Consider the following 26,544-nt stretch of genomic DNA (forward strand, 5'->3'; position numbering starts at 1 on the left):
GGAAGGTATATATATTCATATATATAATAATGTATTGCTAGTATTTTGTCCTTCTTATATAGAGTCATATTTTTTCTCAATAGGTGCAACGCCATCCCTATTTCATAGATGAGAAGACTTTGACACTTTATGTGATTTCTGAAAAAGAATAACTGTGGCTTATTGATATGGCAGAAAACTAGAACCTGGGCCTGGTATTGTCCAATACTTACTGCACTGTTAAGATACAACAGAAGCCAACGTGTCCTCCTCAAACTCAACTCTATGAAAACAAATTCTAACCAGTAGAACATAACCTAGGTGTTAGTCCTAGTTCCCTGCACCAACACTATCACATCATGAAGTGATTCCACGTATGCGCCAGTAGACCACTTTCTGGAGAGGCACAGAAGGCAACAGTAGTAACCGGGAAAGCAATTCAATTTCCAAACTGGGAATCATTCCATTGTTCACTTAGTGATCTAGAAAGGCATTTGCCATTCTTTAATTTTTGTCTATCCAGAACGTTTGTTGACACTAATAAGTTTGATTACTCACTCTCCAGAGTCGTGACGACTCCCTGAGCTGGTCTGCTTGTCAAAGTGTCCTTAAGAGCGTAGATGCTCACTTCATATTTAGTGGCCACCTAGAAAGAAGGGCGCAGTAAGCTTTAGCAATGTGATCTTCTGAAGCCCAGGAATTTTCACTCCAGCATTAGAAAAAATGCAATGGTTAGAAAAGAAAAAGTAAGCTAGCAAAACCCGCAGAACTGTAAGTTCCTATATTAATTTCCTTCCTACACTGACAACATATTTAATTACATGAATTTAAAAATGCACCTGGGGTTAAGCCCAAGTAAGCCATAACTTACATATTTATGCTAAGCTGATACACAATGAGGAAAATGGTATTAGCCTGTTTTTCTCTTTTATGATCTGACAGGTGCAAATCATGAATTTTTCTGATCATAGAGAGACAAAGAGAATAGTCTATCTCTGAAGCCTCTTTCTGTAGTTTCTCCTGGAATTGGCCTTATGTTAAGAAGTAGAACAATTTCCTAGGTTCCTGGCTAACTTTCTGCATGCACATCTAGAAGGATTAAAAATGACTTAAGGAAGGTAGGATCAGGCTGGGTTGGTAAAAACTGGAGAATATTCCTTGCAAAGGTAACAGGGCTGAGAAAAAGCATAACTAAAGTAGATTTATGCATTCAGCCTATGGATATATAAATTGCCCCCCCCTGCACACACAATACAACATTTTAAAATAAACAGAATACACTTAAAGAGCTATGCAACATCCAATGCTGCTCATCAAATTCTGTCCCTGATAGCTTAGGTCAACACAAAGTAATTCTACTTGATACAAAATTATGATAAATTTAATTTGAAGGCAGAGGCAAAGAACACAGATTTATTATATTATATTTCCACCACCTTCAACTGTGTAAGAAATGACCTACTTCCTTAGTCCAATGAGAAAAAGGACACTTCTTACCATGAGTCCTGATACAACCACAGATGAGCTATCGGGAGCAAGGTTGATTTCTTTCATTGGTCCGGTCTTCTCCTTAGGGGTCACCCGCACTCGATATCCAGTGAGCTGAACATTGGGTGCCGTCCACTGGGCGGCCAGGCTGGTTGGTGAAACCTGAGTGAACTTCAGGTTGGTTGGTGCAGGAATGGCTGTCAGGATGGTCATTGGTTAGAGGTTATCTTACAGTAAATGGGGCAAGGGGGAAAATAAAGTGAATTCCAAGAAGTAGATAGGTTGTACTTGTTTGGTTGGGTGGGTACCCTAGTCAAGCAAAGACTCAGTACAAGAAAGGACAAAAGGGGATGCAAAATGAAGAAAATGTTTGCTGAAAAAAATGTGTTTTTTATCCAGCAGTGCTCAGAATCACTGGAAGCACTTGGGTAAATGCCAAAACTCTAAGAGACTTAAGGTTTTAGCAGTTGTTTTTTTTTGCTTTCCCTTAATAAATTAAAGTCAAATTGGCTTATTGGCCATTAGGATTGATCTTTCCATTTCTATGGAAAGATGAGCAGCAGCCCCTTTCTGATAGAAATTATCTTCGTATGGAAAACCATCTCACAGACTATTTCATCCCTCCAAAGACAGAATTATGATTTTATTCTCTTTGTTTGGACCTCATGGAAGATATCACTGCTAAATTTGAAGTATTCTCTGTGGTGCAGCAGCAGAAGAAAATTGGCTCACAACAGAAGCAGAAAAGAGAAGCAAAGAGCAATAATACGGATTGTCACCTCCAGGGTTTATGCTGTCACGAGGAGACATCTTTAGCATTCCACTCTGCTTTAGAAATAAAGCATGAGAGGATAAAGAAGGTGGAAAGCACTTGCCCTATCAGCTGTTTCCTATGTGTCTGATTCTCAATCCTTTAAGCAAATTATACACCTAGCACATGATCTCTAACCAGAGAAGGAAGGTCTTACCCACGTGTTCTCAGAATCCTGCTGCTATGAAATGGCCCAGTTTGGGTTCCTTAGGATGCCAAATTTCTTTCCTTTATATACAATGAGCATAAGTAACCACAGGGAGTCAAGGCTTAGGAAATAATCCACAATTTTCATGTTCTCTTCAAATGTCTCGCTTTATGACCTTGTTTGTAAACCAAGCTACTCCAAAATTTCCTTTTATTAGACTTTATCTAAACGTCACCTACACTTTATTGCTTATTACTATTCTTCTTTAAAGAGGGTCTTTCCTAATAGAGAGGTGGATTTTTGGGGTACCCACTTGCACGGGAATCGATAGCCTGATAAAGTATAATGCATTCAGCAGGGCATAAAGCCGCTGCTCCCATGAGCACCCAGCAGTGCAATTAACGATATACCTGTGGACTGGGTTCCAATCAGGGGCTGGCTCTCCATATCATCGTGCAAGGCAACCACACTGACTGTGTACTCAGAACCCGGCCTGAGGCCTTGCAGCTCTGCAGTCTCTTCTTCACCATCAGGTGCAGGGAATAGCTCATGGATTCCATCCTCAGGGCTCGAGTAGGTCACCCTGTACCTGGAAACTTGCCCCTGTGGGCTTTCCCAAGCAATTTTGATGGAATCGACATCCACATCAGTGAATGCCAGTCCTTTAGGGCGATCAATGTCTGTTAGGCAAATTAATGGTAAGAGGTTATGTGAAAAGCAAGTTGCGAAATAAGCATTTTTATAACATGCAAAGCAGTTCTGCAGATACCATTTTTCTTTGATGAATTAAATTCCAATTAACCCACTATTAAATGGAAAATTACTTGACCCTTGCTTAAGGTTTTTTGGTTCAGAAAATATTTAATGTCACATCACTTATTAAAACATAGGTGTACATGAGATGAGGAGATACCCTGCAAAATGTCCCCAAATGAGGATTTATTCATATTCATTTTAAGGTATTCTACCAAGATTTGTTTTTGCAACGTGATGTTAGTCTCACAGACCTGGATTTTTTATACCGCGGAAATGGCAAAGTTGATTTTCAATGTTAGATTCAGATTGTTATATTCTTTCTTTAACTCTCCTCCCCACCCCCCACTGAATATTGTAATGTATGTATATTTAATATAAATATAATATTTACATTAAACGTTGGTCCAGCCACAGTCTGGTCCAGCCACAAATGCTCAAAACATAATAGTTTCATGAGGCACACCTCAATCAACTTTACCATCCAGTTGTAGAAAAGAAGGTGCTAGCAAAATATTTTGTAGATTTGCTATAGGCTAATAAGATTTTGCTGAAGCAATTTGAGCAGGAGAAATTCAAAGCACAGCAACTAACTATGGTAGTTCCACGACTTCTCTCCCTATATGTTCATTCCTTGGCACTGAGAAGGAAAAATGTTCGCAAAGAGCTCAGCTCAAGATACAAACTAGGTATCCAGACACCTAAGCACAAAATTTGACTTTGAACATGAAAAACAGGCACTGGTTACGTACTGGTTACTGCTGTCTGAACCAGAGGCTGACTCTCTCCGTTTCGATTCTGAGCGTAGACACTAACCACATACTCCACTGTGGGCTGCAAGCCTTCAATTGTCATTTCTGTTTGGTCTGCGAAGGGAGTGAAAAGCAAAGGCAGCATCTATGTCATTCACTATGACAACCAAGTGACTTTCAGAGTTCGGTAGTAAACGCGTGGTGGCCTGGAATTTTCATTTGCAGAATTAGCATGAAAATATGGAGGAGTCACACATGGATTTCCTCTTGGACAGACACGTTCATTGCTAATACAAATTACCATATTGGAATGAAGCCACACTAAAGGATAAGCTCTAAAATTGAATATGATGCCACCAACAATGAATGATGCTGCTCTTGAAAAAATGAAAATTAACTGGACTTTAAAATATTGCCTTAGAATCCTAATTTCACAATTATTTTATATGAAAACAAAAACAAGAGCTAAAAGAATCTTTACAAGTCAGTTAGGCCCATCTCTGTCTTCTTAGTGTGCATGATAAACAAAACCACAAAGACGAACCTAATAATTTAAGATGTCCACACCATCAAACACTACTACACATGTAAAAACAGAAATGCACTCATCCTAAAAATTCTACCGTGGAGGGAGCTGTTAACAGCCTTGAGCCCCGAATTCACAAATGGGGAAACTCTGACACGTGATACGAAACTGTATAGTACTCAGAGCTAGGTAGTCATTTATTTAAAAAAGCATATTGTGCGGTCCTACTCTGTTTATCCTGATGTATGTGAGATGCTGGCTATTCTTACCTGGACCTGCAGTCATTGTTTTCGATGGTCCTGGGCCATTTTTAGGAGTAGTGGTCACTCTGTAACCGGTAACAGGGGAACTTGAAGGCAGCCACCTGACACTAATGCTGTTGTCCTGGACATCAGTCACTTGCATCTGGGATGGTTTGTCAATTTCTACAAATAAAAACCAGGAGAAACCAATGAAGCCCCAGTCCATGGGGACAAGACTAGACAAGTCCTCATCTCCAGTTCTGATACAGATAAAATAATCTCTTACTACTATTAATGACCCCCAGGTGTTTCTTTTGCAGAAACACAGAGAATTTTGGGAGGTGGTGCCTGCATCTTGATACCACTGCCTATTTTCAAGATGGCTGCTTCATTCACAAAGAAACTACATTTCCTGTAGATGTTTGCCTCCTTCCCTTATTAGCTCATCTATTCATTCATTAACAAATATTTACTGAACATCCTCTGTCCCTGTCTCTATTATAGGCTCATGGAATACATCAATCGACAAAACAGACAAAAATCCTTGCCCTTGGGGTGCTTCCTTGTATATCTGGCTCAAAACTCTGTAGCTGTTGCTTCATCTTATTAAAAAAGAAAATCAATTCCACAATGAAGAAAATACTTTGGGAGAACACAGTAAAAGCTATCTGAGTAAATGAGCCTGTGTCATCCCAGGGGAGGAGTCGGTACCTGTTCGGTAATCAATGGAAATGGGTTTGCTGCTTGCCGGGCTGTCCCCACGGCCAGTGACAGCATAGACGGTGATGGTGTAGTCCGCTCCGGGTTTAAGACCACTGATGGTAGCTGTAGACTTGCTCCCAGGCACAGTGAACTCCTGGACAGGGCTACTTCCTCCTGTTTGAAAAGGGATTAATTTAAAGTGTGAGGGGCTGAGAGACACTTAGGGATTGCTGAGTAACTGAATTAACGTATTGAGAGCACTTGTAAGCTACACATTTGCTTATTCCCTTTAAAAAAGTGCTATTAAATAGGGCCTGAACAGAAAGGTCTATTTATTTATGCACGTAGTAAGCCCTGATGAAAATTGAGAGAAAATTTTAAAAAACTGAGAGAAAATTGCAGTTCATGCTATTTGAACATTCCAGCTTTAACATGTGGTAGATTAAAATTAGAAAGGGAGAGAAGGTAAGTCCTCAACCCAAGGTTGCATATATTGTGGTCTTTTTTCAAAATCTTAATGGAATACATTCATGTTAAATAAAATTTTCAAAATATAGGAAAGTGAAAGGAAGATGAATACAAATCACTTATCATTTCACCACTGATAATATACTTGTGAATTTAAAATCCTTCTTCCTCAGCTCTGTTGTTCCCCTCTAGTATTATACAAACAACTTTTTAATCTTGATTTTGACACCAGTTATGTCATACATATTTCCCACATACTCTTAGAAAAAAGTCAAGGCTCCACCGAATGGACTTGTCAAAGCTTCTTTAATTATGTATCCATTGCTGGGCTTTCGTGTTACCCATGACAGAATACTCACTCAGAGTGTGAAGTAGCACTTCACTAACGCACCTGTTTCTCCATAGGTGATCCTGTAATATCTCACTGTGACGGCAGGAGCATCCCAGCTGATCAACAGGCTAGTGGGGGTTGCAGCAATGACTTCCAGGTCCCTTGGAACATCAGAAACTAGAAAAACATGGGAAAGTTTTCACATCCGTAACTTTCAAAGGATGCCCAGATCCACCTTCTGTGCATTTTCCGGATCATTGCCTTTAGGATTCCTTCATATAATAATGTAAGTACTACTCAAAATTTGCAAAATTAAAAATTATGAACAATGCAAGTAAGGGGTGAAGGAGACAATTCAAATCATGGTAAGATGATTAGTTCAAGTGTATTGGAGAGTTTTTCCCCTCAACTTCTTATTTTAAAAAATTTTAAAACCACGTAAAAGTGATAAAAATTATATAATGAACACCCATACTCCCTTCCCTTAGGGAATTTGCCACATTTCCTTGTCTCTCTCTATCTTTCTGTTAATCCATTTGAGACTAAAGTACAGATATGATGATACTTCTCCCCTAAGTACTTAAGCATCTATCTTATAAGAACAAGTACACTATTATATTAAAATAATTTTTAAGAGAACTTTGAAACAGAGTGTTTTCTACATTTTGAATAAAACTTTAGTTCTTAGAAATGCATAAATACCTAACTCAGGTGGGAAATTTCTTGAGATAAAGAAATTATCTTCTTTAATATATTCTCATAACCATGATCTATTTTTTTAAGAGATGATGACTCAGGGACTTCCCTGGTGGTCCAGTGGGTAAGACTCTGCACTCCCAATGCGGGGGACCCGGCTTCGACCCCTGGTGGGGGAACTAGATCCTGCATGCATGCCGCAACTGAGCGTTCGCACGCCGCAACTAAGAGTCTGCATGCCGCAACTAAAAGATCCCACATGCCGCAATGAAGATCCCATGTGCCGCAGCTAAGACCCAGCACGGTCAAAATAAATAAATTAATTTAAAAAAAAAAAAGAGAGAGAGATGATGAGTCAGACAACACAAAGCTATGTCACAGAAGCTATCACCTGCATAGGAAAGTCCTCTGAGTTTCTTTGCAGACCAGAAAACAAGTTACCTGTTGTTTGCTGGCCAACCAAGGAAGGACTTTCCTCTTTGCCATTAAGAGCGACAATGCTGACCACATAATCTGTGCCCGGATTGAGATTGGTGAGAGTGATGGAATTCCGAGAGGGGGGCACTCGATCCTCCCGAGGTCTTCCAGTCATGTGCTCAGGATGATGGCGGATCTTGTAGCCGGTGATGGTAGCTCGAGGAGCAATCCAATGGACAGTGAAAGAGTTGGCAGTGATATCAGAAAAGTCAATGCCAGTTGGGGAATCGAGACCTGTTTTTGCCACCCAGGGGAGGAAGAGATAAAAGGGAAAAAAAAGACACCACCAACTTAGGAAGTGAGGAAGAATGTAAGGGAAAGTAACATCCATCCAGTGTTTCCATCCTTTTCCACTAACACAATGAATTGCCATGAACCTCAGGTTATGACGCACTGATTCTAAGCCACAGATAAATTTCAAAATCATAAACTGACTCTGTTCAAAATGTCCAAAAGCATTCTTTTCTTTTTTCTTTTGCTAAGTAATCCAAGTGATTTCCGCATCACATTTGAAGACAGGTGTGTGAGATATTCTGGGAATTGATATTTTCAAAGGCTTCAGTGTTCAAGTATTCTATTTCTATCTTATAAGTGTACCTCTCAAAGTAAGGCAAGATCTGCCCACTCTCAGGTTAAGTGTTTGGCTCTCAAAGAAGCTTTCTACACTCAAGAGGGAACGGCTATGTCAACAGGGTGGTAAGAATGCCAAACAAAAAACTTTCTAAAATGAAAATAAGACATCATCCTGGACAAATTACAATGCAGGTAATTCCTCATGAATTGAGAATTTAGTGCATTGCAGAAAAATTAACAAAAATTTAGAGTTGATCTCAAATTCAAATCACTTAGCCTCTCTGGACTTCCAGCAGTTTTCATTTTAGTTATAACATTTAGTTACTCTATTCAATAATATACTCAAACCAAATTGGGATACCACAGCTTCTTTTTGGAAGCAAGTGGACTATAAGAAATAAATAAATGGCTATATTAAATTACACTTTTTTGAAAGGAAAAAATTAATAGGAGCACTCATATTTAAGAAGGGACATAATATTATGGGATTCTATTCAACTTCTTTTTATAGTAAATGAATATTTCATCAAGTAGAAAAAAGAGATAAACTCGTTGGCTTAGTAAAGAGGGAAAATACTTAGATGACAATGACAGTGTTGGGTCAGCCATTAGACAGAGCTGCCTAATGAGAAGGGATTTCACCGCCTCTCAATAATAGAGATTATGAGATATTATTCTTGGGAGATTTTTTTTAAAAAGATAGACAACAAAGTTTCTGGACTAATTTCAGCCCTCCCTGGAAGCAGAGAGTATAATCGTAGTGATTGGAAGTCAGTGTAATAGTTGAATAAGGTGTCTTAATTTCTTTTAATCTATCAATACTTTTTTAATTGAAGTATAATTGATTTACAATGCTGTGTTAATTTCTGCTGTACAGCAAAGTGACACAGTTATACATATATATACATTCTCTTTTTTTATATTCTTTTCCATTATGGTTTGTCATAGGTTATTGAATATTCCCTGTGCTATGCAGTAGGACCTTGTTGTTCATCCACCCTATATATAATAGTTTGCATCTGCTATTCCCAAACTCCCAGTCCTTTCCTCCCCACCCTCCTCCCCCATGGCAACCACAAATCTGTTCTCTATATCTGTAAGTCTGTTTTTGTTTCGCAGATATGTTCATTTGTGTCATATTTTAGATTCCACATATGTGATATCATATGGTATTTGTCTTTCTCTTTCTGAGTTACTTCACTTAGTATGATAATCTCTAGGTCCATCCATGTTGCTGCAAATGACATTATTTTGTTCTTTTTTATGGCTGAGTAGTATCCATTGTGTGTGTGTATATATATGTATATATATATATATATATACACACACACACACACCACATCTTCTTTATCCATTCATCTGCTGATGCACTTTTAGGTTGTTTCCATGTCTTGGATATTGTGAACAGTGCTGCTATGAGCATAGGAGTGCATGTATCTTTTTGAATTATAGTTTTGACTGGATGTATGCCCAGGAGTGGGATTTCTGGATCAGATGGTAATTCTATTGTTAGTTTTCTGAGGAACCTCCATACTGTTTTCCACAGTGGCTGCACCAACTACATTCCCATAAGATGTCTTAACTTTTAAGACCAGTGATCAAAGGTAATGACGAGGCAACAAGCACTCCCACAAAAATGGAGATGTATTTTTTGAAGTAGCACGGAATTTTGCTCTTTAGATTTGGTAGGTGAAAGCTACTCAATAAGCATGTTGCCCACATGACTCACCAGTTTTCTGTCTTCCTCTAAGAGGTACGCTCTCATGCTGCTCGTAAACACTGGAGACGCTGACTAAATACTCTGTGCCAGGCAGGAGATCTGAAGAGGCAAGTGGGAATTATTTTTAAAATGTGCTTGAAAGAATGAAAAACCAAAGCACCCTTAGGACTATTTCAACGGATAAAATATCCAAGAGTCCTGTCCTAGAGCCTATTTACACCTAAGTGAATGTTGCTGCCTGGAGAGGGGCTGTCAGTAGGTGATGAGGAAGGGTCACCTTGCCCTGTAGCATCTCTGAGCCCTGCCCCCAGCTCCACCTGTGTGGTATGACTCAGCTGTAGCCGAAATGAGACGGAGTTGCTGCAGCACAGTAATATTTCTATCATTCACTTAGCACGTCTGTTGAGGGCATGTGATAAAGATGGTGGCACTGTGAATATCATTTACCTCTCACAATCACCCTAGCAGGTAGTTTGCTACCTTTTTTTTTTTCTTTTTTAGTTTGCTACTTTTTAAAGCAGCTTTATTGCCAAACAATAAACTGAAAATATTTAAAGTGTCTAATTTGACAGATTTTGACAAATGTATACACTTGTGAAACCATCACCACATTCAAGATAATGAACATATCTATTACCTCCAAAAGTTTGATTTACAACTATCCCCAGTTCCTAATGACAAAACTAAGGCACAGAGAAGTTATTTTTTCAATATATTTGCCCAAGATCACACAGGAGTTGAGCCTAAGCCGAGACCAGTGGTCTTAACAATTAACCCTTACTGAAAAAGGGTCATACTCATCGGGAGTGATGGGTTCTGCCCTATTAAGGTAAGAACAGAATACTTAAGAGTTGAATATATATTCCTGGGTCTCCTCTTCTCTCATTCTGAGGTACCAAAAAAGGTACAGAGTAAGATTTCTAACCATTGAACTCCTACTCAAAAGACCCTCATTCCCCTCTACACCACCTCCCCTTCTGCAGGGGCCCCTGAAGCACCAGACTAGGAGATGGGATGCTTGGACTCCCCTTTCCTCCTTCCTGCTTGGCCAGAGGCAATTTACTCAGCCACTGGAGACCTCAGTTGCTTCATCTGTAAAACAAGATAATAATGGCTTCTCTGGGGGGAAATGGCTACCTGGAGATCTAGAATAGAATCTAGAATAAGATCTTAGAGAATATGAATAACATGTGACAGGTCTATGGCTAAGGTGGGGCAGACAGAGGTCCTGAAGCAGAGCCTTGTGTATTGGGTAATGCTGTAACTACTGATTCCAGAATGCTCCAGAACAGAATCATAGCCCCACTGATAGGCAGACATGAGGATTTCTCGCCCTCAGCCACAGAATTGGAAACCAAGACTATGGTCGTGCTGAGCTGCCTTTCTTTGTATTTCACTTTCTAAAATATGTTTGAAAGATAGAGGATGTTTTCGGACCATCATTTGGTAATGTACCTAAATGTGAGTTGTTTTTCCCTTATGTAGAAGCTTTTGCTTTTTGTTCTTATATGTGTATTTTACTATTACAGTGAAAATAATGAGAAGCAAGCAACATTTATGTGAAACAGCACCATGTTGCAGCCTCCTTTTATTTTCTTTAATAAAAAATATCAATTTCAAAGGGTAGAAACTAGAAACAATTTCCATAAATTGTTGTTGTTTATTTTAGTTTCAGTTATTTTCTAAGTCCTCAGCCTTCAGAGAAATCCTACTAACAGATTCTTTTTGAAGTACAAATTACACTTCTGGCTCTTTCTTCAAATTAGAATCCTGACGTACCCTGAGTGACCAGTCACTTTCTAAGTTTTCAAATGCCAAATAGATTACCTGCTGACACTTAAATGAGAATAAGACAGATACCGTGACACTAGTTTCAATCCTCATTTTTTCTCTCGTTAAACACTAAGATTTAGTCATATAATTTCTCTGGGCCCACATTTACTTTTATGTGCTTATTTGGAAGCAGAACTTGTTTGAAGTCTTTGAACTTCACTGTTGGTGTTTTTCCGCTCTGATTTTTAAAAAGTTGTAGATATCAAAGATGTATTAAAATAACAACACGACATCTTTCAAAATTTACAGAGCTGCACGTTAGACTTGGAGTCTAGCCTGTAGTTCTGTTGTAGCTGTCTTAATCTTCCTTGCTCCTACCTGAGGACACAGAATCTCTTCCTTATGTGCTGGCTTAGTATTTATTGAACAAATACACTTGACCGCTTACTTGTTAGGACCACTGCATTGTCTGAAGGAGAAACTGACAATTCTGCAACATCCTCCTCATTTTTCACAGGCGAGTAGCGCACCAGTAAGTTGGTCAATTCAATGGATGGAGGTGGGGCCCAGGTGACACGCATCGTGTCAGGACCAACATTGGTAAATCGCAGGTCAGTGGGAGGAGGGACAGCTGGTTTCAAATAGGAAGGAAGACTAAGTTAATGTCACTTAAAAATTAAAGCTAACAAGAATAGCTGGAAAGGTAAAACCAGTATTTCATGCATAAAGGAAATGAGTCATCATCATGCAAATAGTCTAATCTAAATCATAGTGAACTACTGTTAAAAATAAAACACTACACCCAGTACTGTTAGGCCCCTTTAACCTTTCTGCCATCAATATATTTTAAAGGGTCAATTTAATTCACTTTCAAATACATAAAATCCATGTACATGATTAATACCACTGATGATTATTTGATCCCAGGCTGAAGAGGCTTAGGTTGCTACACAGCAAAGAGAAACATAGCAATACTTTCCAAAGATACACATGCACACAGACAAAAACACAAGAGGGTCTTAAATTTCCCCCTGACAGGAGTGACTACAGCTACTGCCATAGCCACAATTCCATTCAGTGAATTCTACTTACAAGTGAAAGGGGTTCATGCAGATTGGTTCTCAGCATGTTTCTTACCATGCAGGGCAGAGAACCTTTATAATGTTGCATGCTGGTCCCCAGACTGGGGTTAAAGAGGACTTTCTTTACCTCACCATGGCAATGAAATCTAGAATGTTCCAAAGTCTCTTTCTCTCCTACCGCAAAAAAAACCTCCTTCCACTCTACCCTAAATTTCAATCGCTTTTTAGACAGTCACAAAGAAGGAACATGGTAGAGTTTATCAAATAACAGAAAAAAGGGTCTAATGTTACATTTTCGAACTACATTTCTTCTTATTAACTGGTGCTCATGATACAATTTGGTATTAATGTTAGATTTTTAAAAAACAATTCTAGGTCGGCAAATTCAATTAACTTTTTCCATTTTGTATCTGACAGATCAGATATCTATCTCTGGCTTTCCACATCTTCACGGTTTAAATGAAAATGTACTTAAGACTATTGCATATATCTTCATCCAATCAGTCTGGCATATGCATTCCACTCCTTACCAGTCCGTCCACCCTCTCTTACTCTTTGGCACATTGCTGGCTTTTCCCTTGAAACATCCACATTTAACCAGAGTGACTGGCGGCAGCATGCAACACCATCCATGTCTCAAAAACAGAAGTTTTCAAAATTCACCGGTTTGTTGTGTCAGTGTAGTAGGGGCACTCTCTCCGCCATTAATGAGAGTGATAACGCTGATGTCATAGTCAATGCCAGGCTCCAGCCCTGTAACTGTGTAGTATCCTACTGAGGAGTCCACAAAATCTTCAAAAATAGGGATACCTTCTCCTGCCGCAACTACTGTGATGCGGTACCCAATAATGGTGGAAGAGTTTAGCGGGGTCCACCTCAGGCCGATGCTTGAATCGGTTATATCAACAAAGCTTAGGTCAGTGAGTTGGGGCACCTCTATTGAGTTACAAAGCAAAGGAGGGCAAAGGAAAACAGAGGCAAAAAAGAGGAAAAAATAAAGCAGTGTACATCAGGTTACTAGTGGTAAAACTGATAGTGTTAAAGCAATGATGGTAATATGCAATCTGCTCCAAATTATCTGAAAAGACTTTTTAAGCACCATGAATAGTTTCCCTGGGAGAATAAAACAGGTTACAATATTACTTTAGGGATTTTTGTTTGTTTTTTGAAAATCCCCCAAACAGTAAAATTTAAATCTCTCAGGTTCTAAAAATTATAGTCCTGTTTAGGATGTCGAAACCATTCTGAGAACCTAGACATAATACCTGTAGTAAGTATCAGCAAAGTTTAAAAAAATCCAAAACTATTTTAGTAGGAAAATAAAACTTTCATGAAGAGGGTTAAAAAAAATTGATTGATGAGTTTTTCTTTTTTTTCCCAATAGAAACACTCATGACAACATCACGGTCATAATGCTAATGCATTATGAATGTATGGTATAAAATGTGCCACTCCAAAGTACATTCAGGGGAAAGACAGATAGGCCTGAGTCCAAGGCTACTGTTAATATTTTATTCATTTCATAATCAAAATTATTTAAGTAGCATTAGTAAAACCATTCCACCAAATAATGCAAAGAACACAATCTGTCCAACGCTTTCATCTGTCACGATTCAATTTTGGACAAACAACAGACCTATCCCTAGATAGGTCTTTTCAGTGTTGTCATTCAATCCACAAGAAAGAACACCCTAAAGGTGTGGCCTTTCTTTTTTTTTTTTTCAATTTTGAAAAAGAAGAATTTGAAACGGCACGGTGAAGAAATGAATGTGTCAACCAAGAGCTATTTCAGTGCTCACATATGGAGACCGTAAGATCAGGCACATATGTACGGATGGGATGCATTTACCATATTACTTTTCGCCTGTCAGTACTGAGTACAGACACATGACATTGTTTTAGTAATAGTTCCACGTGAGCGGACAGTACAGAGTTAATGCCATGGTTGCCACTCCATTGCATACCCATCGAGACAAAGAGCATCCCAGTGAAGCACAGACAGTCAAGCAGTGTTAACAGCAAGCATTTGTCCAAATAGTTGCTTTGACTTCATGGTTCTAGAGAGTGTGGTTCGGAGGTCAGAATTAAATCCCAAACGTATTTGACACACTCAGCCATCTGGGGATTAAGATGTTAATCCCCACTCTTACTGGAACTGCCACTCTGAGGATAATAGCTTATTTTTCCATTACCTGGCATGATGGTATCAGAGATAGGGACACTTTCCTTGTCATCTTTGACAGTGTAAACACTGACATTGTACTCCAGGCCAGGACTCAGGTTTTCAAAAGTGCAGGAACTCTGATCGGCATGGACCACTTCTTCCAAAGAATATCCCTGCTGGCCATTTGTAGGGGTGGTGGTAATTCTATAGCCAGTAATGTCTGGAGAAAACAGAAAGGAGGAAGTTACTGCCCGGAACATTTGTGACCCAGTGCCTATTAAACTCAACTCCAATGATGTACCCTCGAAGGGGAATGGGGAGAAGACTCAGCATTTATGTATGGAAGACTCTACCTATTGTCATTCAGGGCTTACAACAACCCTTTGAGGGAGGTATTAATATCCTCAGTTTAAGAAAATCTTGGAAAGGGGAAATGATTACCAAAAGCTTTTCTGTCTCTAAATTCCATGGTCCTTCTACCACTCTACCCTGTTTTTCTTAATGGATCATTTGCAGGACAGCTGAAGACTATTCTATTTTACCTGCTAGGATGGAATGGCTCTCACCCTTAGGCACATTCCCCAAAGTGGGCTCTCCTAATTTACAAGGTCTAAACCTATGGGATTTACAGGAAGGGAATAGGAAAGGAGAAAAAGTAAAAAGCAAAAGTGTCTCTACTTATTCTAGAAGAAGTATATTAACTGCTGAAGACTTCAGGAATCATAGAAGTGGGACAGTGAGAGGGTTGAGGGGAGGAGAGACACATTCAAATTAAAATAGTGATGAACTGAGATCCATGGGGAAAGACTAAAAGTAAAGCGAGGAAGTATATTTAAGTTAAACTTACTAAAGGGCGAGAAAATGATGGCACATTTTATAATTAGGAATAGGGTGACCACTAAAGTGGTACATACAAGGAAATCCAAGTGGATGGGAAATCAATGTTTGGGTCATTACACTGGCTAGTGACCATTCAGATGGACAGGCTAAGCCATCCATTAAGACTAAATATTAATGATCTAGCTTCTGACAGGCATGAAACTTGCCAACCTAAAAGTTTCAAATTTAGAGTAATTCAGCTGGAAATAGTGTAGTTTTGGCTTAAATGATGTTTCCACAGATAATGAAAACTTCACTAAAGTCACTTTACTTCAGAGGGGAATTAAAAAGGATATTTTAAGCTAGCTTTACTGCATGTGACTGCACATATTGATCTGATTTATAAATAATTGCCTTAGCTGTGTGCCCAAGCAAAGGGAAGAACTGTTTAAAAGATTAGAGTACAAACAGAAAGAGTGAAATAATAAACTAAATATAGCCATTAATGAAAAACTATAGGAGTTATAGATACCATCAACATTAGTTGGCATTTCTGTTTTTGTTTAATTTTGAATTTTGTTTAATCTAGAATTTTCTCAATAATGAGTATCCTGATATCTCAATAGTGATTCCCCCAATATACCCAGTATTAAATATTTTAGTTTACATTTCTCATTGAAAGAGACTTTCACATGGACTTGGCAAAGATCGGGAATGTCTAAAATTTCGCTTGCCATTGCCCTGGTACATCATGATACTTGAATATTGCCACAGGTATCTTTACACATTTTAGGATTCTGTAAATAATTTTTAATACGTGTGAACGAGTTTAGACAGAAGCTTTATGTAAAGCTTTAAAAACAGTCATGGAATGCCAGTTAGCCAAATTTCTCATTATTGAGTATAAGTAAAACAAACTAACAATTAAAAATCCAAATACGTGAAGTTTGCTGTAAGAATCAGTCTGAGCACTTAAGTTACAATCCCAGTTCTGTAACATTTAAAATTTGTGACTACGGGTAAGTCGATTTTTTTCTGAGTCTCAGTTTTTTCATTCTGTAAAATGGAGGTCATGTCTACCCTGAGATTTTTGTGGTGCAACTCATGATAAAATATTTGTGAACTATCTAAGTTTACTGAGTAATATATGTAGAATCTACGATAACCCACAAATGGAAAATTAGGAAGTATAACTTCAGCCATTTGTTTGGCAGTTTGGAATGCCGCTGAGCAAAGAGGACTGCTCAGAATGCTTTTCCTCAGCCCTCATGATTCCCTACAGCTCAATAGGGTCTGCCTTGCTCTCTTTCCAGTAATTTAAATAAACATGCAGTAAAACACCCTATATGTCTCTCTATGATGTACGCCTGTATTTTTTTATGGAGAGCTGGGTACTTATAATTTTGACCCTTTCTCTGAAGGGAACACAGTTTCTAAACTTTGTCTTGGAAAGGCATTGCATATACTTGCCCTATGGTACATCCCAGGCTTACCTGGGGTGGTACTCCTCTCCCAGGAGACAGTAAGCACTCCAGTGTCGGGGTTTGTTTCCAGGTGCAAGTTCTTTGGTGGGGACAGTGCTATGCAGAAAAAAATTTTTTAATTAAAAGTTAAAGCTAGCACAAAGCACTTGAGGTGTGGAATACCTCTCTCTCTCTCTTTTCCTCCCTCCCTTCCTTCCTTCCTTCCACAATCAGTAAAAATAAAGAAGTTATTTATTTATGTCCATGCTGTCCATGCTGGACAGCAATTCTCTGAGAGAATTTTTTTTTTACAATTTTTAATTTTGCAACACTACTGAAATTTTTTTCGGTCTTGCCAGTTCATAAACATTTTTGACATGGAAAGAACACTTTCGATGCCATAGACTATATGACGTGAATTGAACTTGCTACTCCAAACTTAGAAATAGCTAATAATATAAGTAGGGATGAAATCTTTCCCTTGTGTCATTATCATAAGTAAAAAGTGATATGCTATCAGCTACTTTAAAAAAGTGGAACAATTTAAAAAATGAAAAGAAAAGAAAAGAGGCAAAGAACTCCTCTTACGTGTCACCACTTTCTTCACAATTGGTGTATCTCTCTCTTGCCCATCTTTCAGGACTGAGATGGTGTAAATGTATTCCACGCCTGGAGTCAGGCCAGACACAACGATGCTTCCTGAGTCTGAGGTCACTTCTCGTGGTGCTTCCCCTCCCTGGCTTGGTCGTACACCCAGCTAGGAAAAAGAAAGCAAAATAAACACCAAGGACAAATATTTCCAGAGCTGGGTTACTGCTGAGAGGTTGTGGTTATGCTTTGCATAATGTGGACTCCTCAGGAACTACACTCTGCTTTTAGTTGGGAATGAGTTGGGACCTTACTTTAGCTCTATTAAATAATGTAGCTGGAAATTCGCTGGAACTAGGGGGGGAAGGGTGCCACTTAGGGGAAGTATCTTCCAAAACTAAGTTAAGGTAGCTTGTAATGGAAGGTTCCAGAAAAACATTATTACATACTGTTTTGCTTGATAAATAGTCTCCTGGTACAAACCAGAAGTACACAAGGGCTTTGGGCCACATGCCCGTTCATTTCTTATTTCCTTTTTGCTGGAAGAAATCCTCTAGTTCTCTCTTTAATGAGTTATTAGCATTCAACTTAAATGTACCAGTCCCTGTAACACTTTGTACTTCAAAAACACTCCTTTTAAAGAAGGACAGCTTCAACTGCAGGCTGATATATTACAAAAGAAGAATTAAGATTAATGTGCCCTTAATTTTCAATCCTTTTAGTATTTTATTTGAAAAACCTAGGTAATATTGTGTCATCAGTGTTCAGCTCTAGAGACATCCTTAGTACTTTATAAGGCTCCTGAAAGTCAAAATGACACTACTAAGGGAAATTTAAAAGGTATACTGACAATCTTCAAAAAGGTTTCTTTATATTTAAGTAGCATAATCATTAATATGCCATTTGTGTATTTCGAAAAAGAAATGATCTTTGGTATATTTTTTTAAACAAACAATCATGGGGATTTAGACTTGATTTTCAATTATAATAAATATTTCTCTCTCCACACTCTAAATGCCAAAAAAAGGAATTCTTTTACACATTCATTTGTATTCATCACTTCCCTAATACCATTACTTTAAAGAACATGTATCCAGATATCTATAGGGAAGACCTTAATCTTAATGTCTATTAAGAGATTCACCTAAGGGGCTTTGAACAAGTTGAGATGAAACTGATTGGATAAAAATGTGATTTTGAGTGACTCTGAGTTTAATTGGTCTCCTTAAATTGGTTTTTGTGAACTTGTTGATACCTATTTAGAACAACACAACAAAAGCAGTTTCCCTATATATCTTTAAATCTAACTCCCTGGGAGAAAGGATAGAGAAAACAAGATAACAACTAACAGTTCCATACTAATGTTTTCCTCTTTGCAAAGCACTTTCACTGCCTCAGTCCATCTTTCCAGCAATTCAGGGAGGCAGAAGTATTGTGATGCCCTGACAAAGTGGTCAGAGAGGTATGAACAGAAACAGGACGAAACCCAAGTCTCCTGACTCCTGAGCATCCTGTTTCAACTACATCCAGAAACACGAGGGCAATCCAGGGCTGTATTACAAGGGAATAGGAACATCTGCAATTTACCTTAAAACCAATCCTTGGAGCAGGCGTCCATGTAATCACAATGGTGGTTTCAGTCACCTCTGTGTTGTAAGGTGGTATGGAGCCCAGAGGCTGCACTGTGAAATGGAATCAAAGCATGTGTTCAAGACTTGGAATCACAGAGAATGCAGATAACAAATTTTATTTTTTTAATCTCTTGGCCGCACCTTGCGGCATGTGGGATCTTAGTTCCCCGACCAGGGATTGAACCCGCAACCCCTGCAGTGGAAGTGTGGAGTCTTAACCACTGGACCGCCAGGGAAGTCCCGATAACAAATACTTTTATCGAGAACCTCAGTTTTAGTCAGCTAATGGATCCAGAATGTGACATATGTGAAAATTTGGAGTAGGTCAATGCCTCTCAACCTTTCATGTGCCACACAAATCATCTGAGACCTGGCTAAAATGCAGGTTCTGATTCTGTAGGTCCACATGGGGCTAGGTAGTTTGCATTTCTGTTGCGCCAGTGTTGTCAGTCTGGAAATCACATTTAAATAACAAGGAGCTGGATGACCACAGAGGACCCTTTCAACTCCTTGGATTCTGAAATTTGTGTCTTTTCATCATGTTTGGGATTTGAGTTTGATGACAATAACTTTCCTTATATCATCAGTATAGAATCCCATATAAAATGTAAAACTGGTCACCACAAACTGATTATCACTCCGCTTCTTAATCATTATTTTGAGAACAATGGTTAAATTATAGACGATTATCTAAAAATAGCTATATGCTGAATCACTCCATAATGATGGCCAATTATTTTTGGTTGCAGAAAGAGATGCCATGTGAAAGGTAAATGAAATCTGCCACCATGGATGCACTTATAAATTCTAAAGATACTTTCCTTAAATATGTGATTATTCACTCAGAATAATCACACTGCAGAAATTTAGTATTCTGTCACTAGAATTAGGAATTATAATAAAAGTTTATTTCGAATCTCCTAGCATCCTGACATCACTGCTATTTCTTAGTGAAAATAATACTTTAAAAAAAACAAGAGGGACTTCCCTGGTGGTGCAGTAGTTAAGAATCCGCCTGCCAATGCAGGGCACACGGGTTGGACCCCCGGTCCGGGAAGATCCCACATGCCGCGGCGCAACTAAGCCCGTGTGCCACAACTACTGAGCCCGCGCGCCTAGAACCCGTGCTCTGCAACAAGAGAAGCCACCACAGTGAGAAGCCCACACACTGCAACGAAGAGTAGCCCCTGCTCATTGTGACTAGAGAAAGCCCACATGCAGCAATGAAGATCCAACGCAGCCAAAAATAAATAAATAAATTAATTAATTAATTTAAAAAATTTAAAAAAATTTTTAAATTAAAAAAAACAAGAAAAAGAGGAAGAAAAAGAGTATGTGTACATAAAGCTGAAATAGACATTTTCAACAATCTTACAAATCTTTTCATAAATTTAGAATCTCTAAAATATAATTGGCAGAACAACTAAATTTTATAATAAGCATTTCGATAACTGGCTGCTATGGGAAAGGTGAGGTCTCAGAAGGCAAGACATTTGTGTCTGGTGAGTCAAATTCAGGGCTTTCAAGCGTGTGGATGGCCTTGATCACATGTTTAGTGCCTTCATAATTCCTTCCTCTTTACGTCTCAACCAAATTTTTGTGCCCACTGGGGACAAAACACTAGTAAATGCATTTATACTAAATTATGAATGGCTGGTGAGACAAAGACTTATCCTCCAGACTTAGACAAATGAACATTAAGAGTCTTTAAGCCTACTCTGAGAAAGAGAAAAACAAATATCGTATATTAACACATATATGTGGAATCTAGAAAAATGGTACAGATGACCCGGTTTGCAAGGCAGAAATAGAGACACAGACATAGAGAACAAACATGTGGACGCCAAGGCGGGAAAAAAGGGGGTGGGATGAATTGGGAGATTGGGATTGACATATACATGCTAATATGTATAAAATAGATAACTAATGAGAACCTGCTGTACGGCACAGAGAACTGTACTGCACTTCACTGTAAAGTAGAAACTAACACAACATTGTAAAACAACTATACTCCCATATAAATAAATAAATAAATAAAACATTCCAAAAAAAAAAGTCTTTAAGTAGTACTCCGTTACTACTCAGCTCCAGTCATGGGAAAATTCAGGCCCAGCACTGCAATTCTTCCAGTGTTTTCCAATCTGGATTTTCATGTGCAATTTTTTAAAAAGTATTTTTAAAATACTGCTGTCTGAAAAAATAAAATACATGTGGGCATACTTTGTAATGGCTGCTCTACTTGCTGAACTGAAGTTCTCCTGGTTTGGAGAGATGTTTCACGAGTATGTTATTATTTTGATGGTATTCTCAGTGGAATTAGGATGGGTGACCTGTGATGCCTCCCCAGAGTCTCTGAAATCATACACCACTTGGCTGCCACTGACTTTTTGCCAAAATGCCATGGCCAGCCCTGGGTGACCATGTTAATGCCCACAAGAAACAATGCAGAGAGCAGTCAGCGTCTTTCACTGAACATCTGTGAAAGCCACAATTTTTTCACAAAAATATTCTCCTCAACTGTCTTGGGCTTTAAGACTGGGTGTTTTCTATTGCTTGAGCCAGCCAGCTAGAGCTTTCTCAAGCTTAAGATGATGTGCTCTGCCTGGGAAGACCATTACAGGAAGCTCTCCAAACCACAAACCCACAAACTGATGGCAAACAAAGAATGTGACTGTAAGTATGAGCTATGGATTCTGGCAGGTCTTGTTAGGTGAAGGACAGCCTAGATGTTAAAAAAATAAAATTTGCCCGATTTATAAAGGAGTAAGCTGATTTTCCCCAGAAACAGCTCCGCCACCCCCTGCCGTGTGCTCTTAACAATTTAACACGAGTTATAAAACCCAGAAAAGTTGTTCCCGGAATTCAGCTTGTTAACAGTAAGAAGCTACAGAAACTTAAAGCAATTTCAAAACTATGCAAGCCCTGCTGATGTTTACAGCCTCAGAGAGTACTTGAAGTTCAAATGAAGTTGTAGAACTCACTGCTTACAGTGGTTTATTTAAATCTAAGCTTGGTTGAGCTATTTTCACAATCATCTATTCAACAAATATTTTTTGAGGGAGGGAGAGGGATGGACTGGGAGTTTGGGGTGGGTAGATGCAAACTATGACATTTAGAATGGATAAACAACAAGGTCCTAATGTATAGCACAGGGAACTATATTCACTATCCTGTGATAAACCATAATGGAAAAAAAAATTTTTTTAAAGTATACTATGTGCAAGGCACAATGTTGACCTTTATCTAACAAAAGTAGTTCTATCAGTTAACTCAAATAAAATTATATTTTTCAATAAATGTATTGTGCAGACAATAAAATAACATGTCCAATATATCAAAGTCTCCAAAAAAGTACTTGAAATAGTCAATATTGCCCCACCCACTCCATTTAATTATTTTTAGTATCATTAAAAATGCTTTTTCTTAGAGAGATGCAAATCAAACCTACAATGAGGTACCACCTCACACCAGTCAGAATGGCCATCATTAAAAAGTCTACAAATGATAAATGCTGGAGAGGGTGTGAAGAAAAGGGAACCCTCTTACACTGTTGGTGGGAATGTAAATTGGTGCAGTCACTATGGAGAACAGTGTGGAGAGTCCTCAAAAAACTAAATATAGAGTTGCCATATGATCCAGCAATCCCACTTCTGGGCATATACCCAGACAAAACTATAACTCTAAAAGATACATGCACCCCTATGTTCATAGCAACACTATTTACAACAGCCAAGACATGGAAACAACCTAAATGTCAACAGACAGATGAATGGTTAAAGAAGATGTGGTATATATACACAATGGAATACTACTCAGCCATAGAAAAGAATGAAATAATGCCATTTGCAGCAGCATGGATGGACGTAAAGATTATCATACTAAGTGAAGTAAGTCAGAAAGAGAAAGACAAATACCACATGATATCACCTATATGTGGAATCTAAAATATGACACAAATGAACATATCTATGAAACAAAAACAGACTCACAAATATAGAGAACAAACTTGTGGTTGCCAAGGGGGAAGGGAGGTAAGGGAGGGAAGAATTGGGAGTCTGGGATTAGCAGATGCAAACCAGCATATATAGGATGGATAACAACAAGGTCCTGCTGTATAGCTCAGGGAACTATAGTCAATATCCTGTGATAAACCATAATGGAAAAGAATATGAAAAAGAATATATATATGTATGACTGAATCACTTTGCTGTACAGCAGAAATTAACACAACATTGTAATTCAACTATAGTTCAATAAAATAATAAATAAATAAATAAAATGCTTTTTCTTTTATAGGCACTCTATCAAACAAAAGAAACTATGTAAAATATGTCTCGTTAAAAAGTTAAAAAGTAAAATAGATAAGATACAGAAGTATACGTGGTCAGTAAAAGACTAAATCTACTGAAATTTCCATTCTAATGAAAAGAAGGTCATCTATGAGAAACAGACATTTACAAGAAATACAAAGATATTGATTTCATGTTAATAGATTTTAGAGTATCTTAGTAACATGTGACATAAAAAAGCAAAATTTAAAGGTTAACTTAGAGATAAAAACAGATTTTACTTGCCTATGATTAGCAGTTACTTAAGAAAAAGGCTTTACTAGCCAAACTTCATACACGAAATTTAAATGGAAATAAATTTTTAGTAAATTACGAATTCTTACAGGGATAATTTTATAGAGAATTTTCTTTGTGAAATAAATTCCATAGTAATGTAAAAACTAAACTTATATTCACTTTTTGAATGCTTTTTAACGTCTACTTTTCAAATTAGTCAAAGAGTAAGGTTTGTGGAGAGCTTTTAGGAAATTGCAAGCTAGTTCATAGTTGCAATACATGCTGAAAAAGTATTAAGTTAGGTCCTTCTGGAATTCAAAGTGAGTTAAAAATAAAAATTAATGCTTATCTAGAAATGATGGGTCTCATATTTCTTTGTAATGTAAATGAGTTGCATTTGATAGAAATCAGTTTATGAATACAGTCCTCTATTGTGATTTAGATATGTAAGAGATTTAAGGCCACTTCCTGTAAAGTGTTGAGCGAAAGACAGACAGGACCAATCATTACCGTCAGTATTTTTCCTTCTGTGGAATTTCAAGAGTAATTAAAAAAAAAAAAAAAGCTGTTCTGTTCTGCAGAAGGTACTTTAATCTGCTGCAGTCAGCACTTGTAAAGAAATCATTTCCTTAGCTTCTTGTCCTGTTGGTTTCTATTCAACTGGTAGATGTTTTTGTTCCACATTTACTGCTATCATTCAATACCCAAAGTATTAGGATGTAGACATAGGTGCTGATTTTTTTTCTTGCCTTTTAACTAGTATTTGGTAAATTCATTTAATACAGTAGCCTTCAATTTTCAAATAACTGGGGGTTTTAAACAATGTTACTCAAAGTGCTGGTCCCAGAGAAAATAAGGATCTTGGCAACATATGTCAGGTAATGCACTGCTTCCTTCATTAAGAAAACCTTGCTTCAAAAAAGGATGAACTGAACTAAATGGTGTGCTCCATCATCTACATTCTGGCATAAGCTCCTTAGTCCATGCAACAAACAGTTTGCAGACCAGCAATGGGTCCATGGGTCACACTTTGAGTAGTACTGCTTTAAATCTTTTTTTTAATTAAAAAAATTATTTAATCTTGTACAAAGTTTTTTAAGTTAACTTTTTTTTTTTTTTTTGGCTGTGCCGAGCGGCTTTCGGGATCCCCAGGGATTGAACCTGGGCCCTAGGCAGTGAAAGAGCAGAGTCCTAACCACTGGACCGCCGGCGAATTCCCTAAGTTAACTTTTTAAAAAAATGGATGAAGGAGAGAGAATGTAAATATAGATAAGAACCTATGATATCACTAAGACAAGACATTTAACCTTTGACTTACGAGTGGTGAAGACTCCAGTGACTCTGGGGCTCTGCTGGCTGCCTTTCACGGCCACGAGGGTTGCAGAGTACTCAGAGCCAGGCTGCAGATTCCTCAGTGGATACTGCGTGGCGGAGGGACCCACGTTGTACTGCTTGGGCTGGTCTCCACGGGTCAGGCCCACGGTCAGTCGGTACCCGGCTATCCGGGCACGAGGTGGAGTCCAGGTCACTACGACGGTGGTGTCAGTCTCATTGATAAACTGGAGGTTGGTGGGAGCATCCAATTCTAGAAAAAAAGATGAAACATGTCGAGAAATATTTGCACCTCAAAATTATCATACTGAAATCCTAAAGCTTGACTGAATTTTCTAAGTTCTTTCTTCTCCAGGTTGAAACTAAGATCAAAACCTTGGAAATACTTAGCCATGAAGAGATTGAGTGCTACAGAGAACTTTGCAAAAACTCTGTGCCAGCCATGAGAAATTGCTCACTGTTTTTGCTTGACTTTGATCCTGTGGGAAGGCTAATTTTCCAGCATGACTTTCCCATCATCCTCAGAAATTACACTAACATTACAGCGATGGTATTTAAAAACAAAAACAAATACTTGTGAAGCCACAATTTGCTCTGCTCTGAGCCAAACAGGTTAAGAAGAGAGAAATAAGCCCACGAAAATGAGGGCAAGAGGAAAGCTCCACATGGAACAAAAGTGATATTCTCTGCATTTATTCAATGACTAGTCCTTTGCTGGAGTAATAAAAGTTATTTTCACATGATTCAGATTAGACAATAATTATAACATATACTCAGAACCTCAGATTTATAGCAAGACCCTGGTGAGTTTGCACTATCAGAAAGAACCATAGAAATTGTGAGTTTTCTTCTTGAGTGTGTAACTGGCAGCCTCCCTACAATAATTTAAAACACTTTTCAGAGGGAGGAAATGTTTAAGAGGTAGTCAAGTATAATCACTGAAAACATGGGCTTTGGAGTCAAAAAGACATAGGTCTGTGTGGTTCCAGCTCAATCATTTCCCAGCTTTGTGACTTTACAAGTTGCAGAATTTTGTATAAGCTTCAGTTTCTTCATGTATCCCCTAGGGATAATAATAAGACCTTCCTCATTAACTCAAAACGAGGATTAAATATGAGGATGAGGCTTGTAAAGAACTGGGCATATGACCTGGTGCCTAATACGCACTAAATGTTTCAGCAATTACTATTTGCAAATAATTCTACTATAAAAGGATGAAGATACTACATTTAAAGTTTGATCTAGGTATATTTAGTTACACAAAAATGTACTCAAATTTTCACTCCATGTCTCCATTAGCAAGGAAAATTAGGTTAAGTTCTCCTCTCTTAGTGCCATTCCCCTGGTACGTGTATTTGGGAAATGGGTTACCATTTAGCCTCTACGGAGCTTGTCTAAGTTTTGTTTTCAAGTTTAATGTGCTTTATGTCCAGTATACATTCCCTATCCCTTGAGTATTTT

At 38.2% G+C, this 26,544-nt stretch overlaps 1 protein-coding gene across 8 annotated transcripts in view; it reads right to left on the reverse strand.

Moving 5' to 3' along the window:
* Positions 1–26,544, reverse strand: part of FN1 (fibronectin 1) — a 68,479-nt gene that overhangs the window by 14,634 nt on the left and 27,301 nt on the right. For 2 of the 8 annotated variants that reach the window (XM_061187153.1, XM_061187131.1), the window contains exons 20-35: positions 25,070–25,336; positions 19,143–19,237; positions 17,556–17,724; positions 16,998–17,084; positions 14,714–14,905; positions 13,185–13,457; positions 11,888–12,070; positions 9,676–9,765; positions 7,338–7,607; positions 6,261–6,377; positions 5,411–5,575; positions 4,727–4,882; positions 3,932–4,045; positions 2,837–3,106; positions 1,477–1,664; positions 538–625 (exon numbers count right to left, since the gene is read on the reverse strand). In XM_061187153.1, the coding sequence (XP_061043136.1) occupies positions 538–625; positions 1,477–1,664; positions 2,837–3,106; positions 3,932–4,045; positions 4,727–4,882; positions 5,411–5,575; positions 6,261–6,377; positions 7,338–7,607; positions 9,676–9,765; positions 11,888–12,070; positions 13,185–13,457; positions 14,714–14,905; positions 16,998–17,084; positions 17,556–17,724; positions 19,143–19,237; positions 25,070–25,336 (2,724 nt within the window). The remainder of the gene's footprint in view (positions 1–537; positions 626–1,476; positions 1,665–2,836; positions 3,107–3,931; positions 4,046–4,726; positions 4,883–5,410; positions 5,576–6,260; positions 6,378–7,337; positions 7,608–9,675; positions 9,766–11,887; positions 12,071–13,184; positions 13,458–14,713; positions 14,906–16,997; positions 17,085–17,555; positions 17,725–19,142; positions 19,238–25,069; positions 25,337–26,544) is intronic. The other 6 variants (XM_061187178.1, XM_061187146.1, XM_061187171.1 and 3 more) reach the window with 3 other exon arrangements.

Source organism: Eubalaena glacialis, chromosome 1 (genome assembly GCF_028564815.1).
Source record: "Eubalaena glacialis isolate mEubGla1 chromosome 1, mEubGla1.1.hap2.+ XY, whole genome shotgun sequence".
NCBI classification, from domain to species: domain Eukaryota; kingdom Metazoa; phylum Chordata; class Mammalia; order Artiodactyla; family Balaenidae; genus Eubalaena; species Eubalaena glacialis.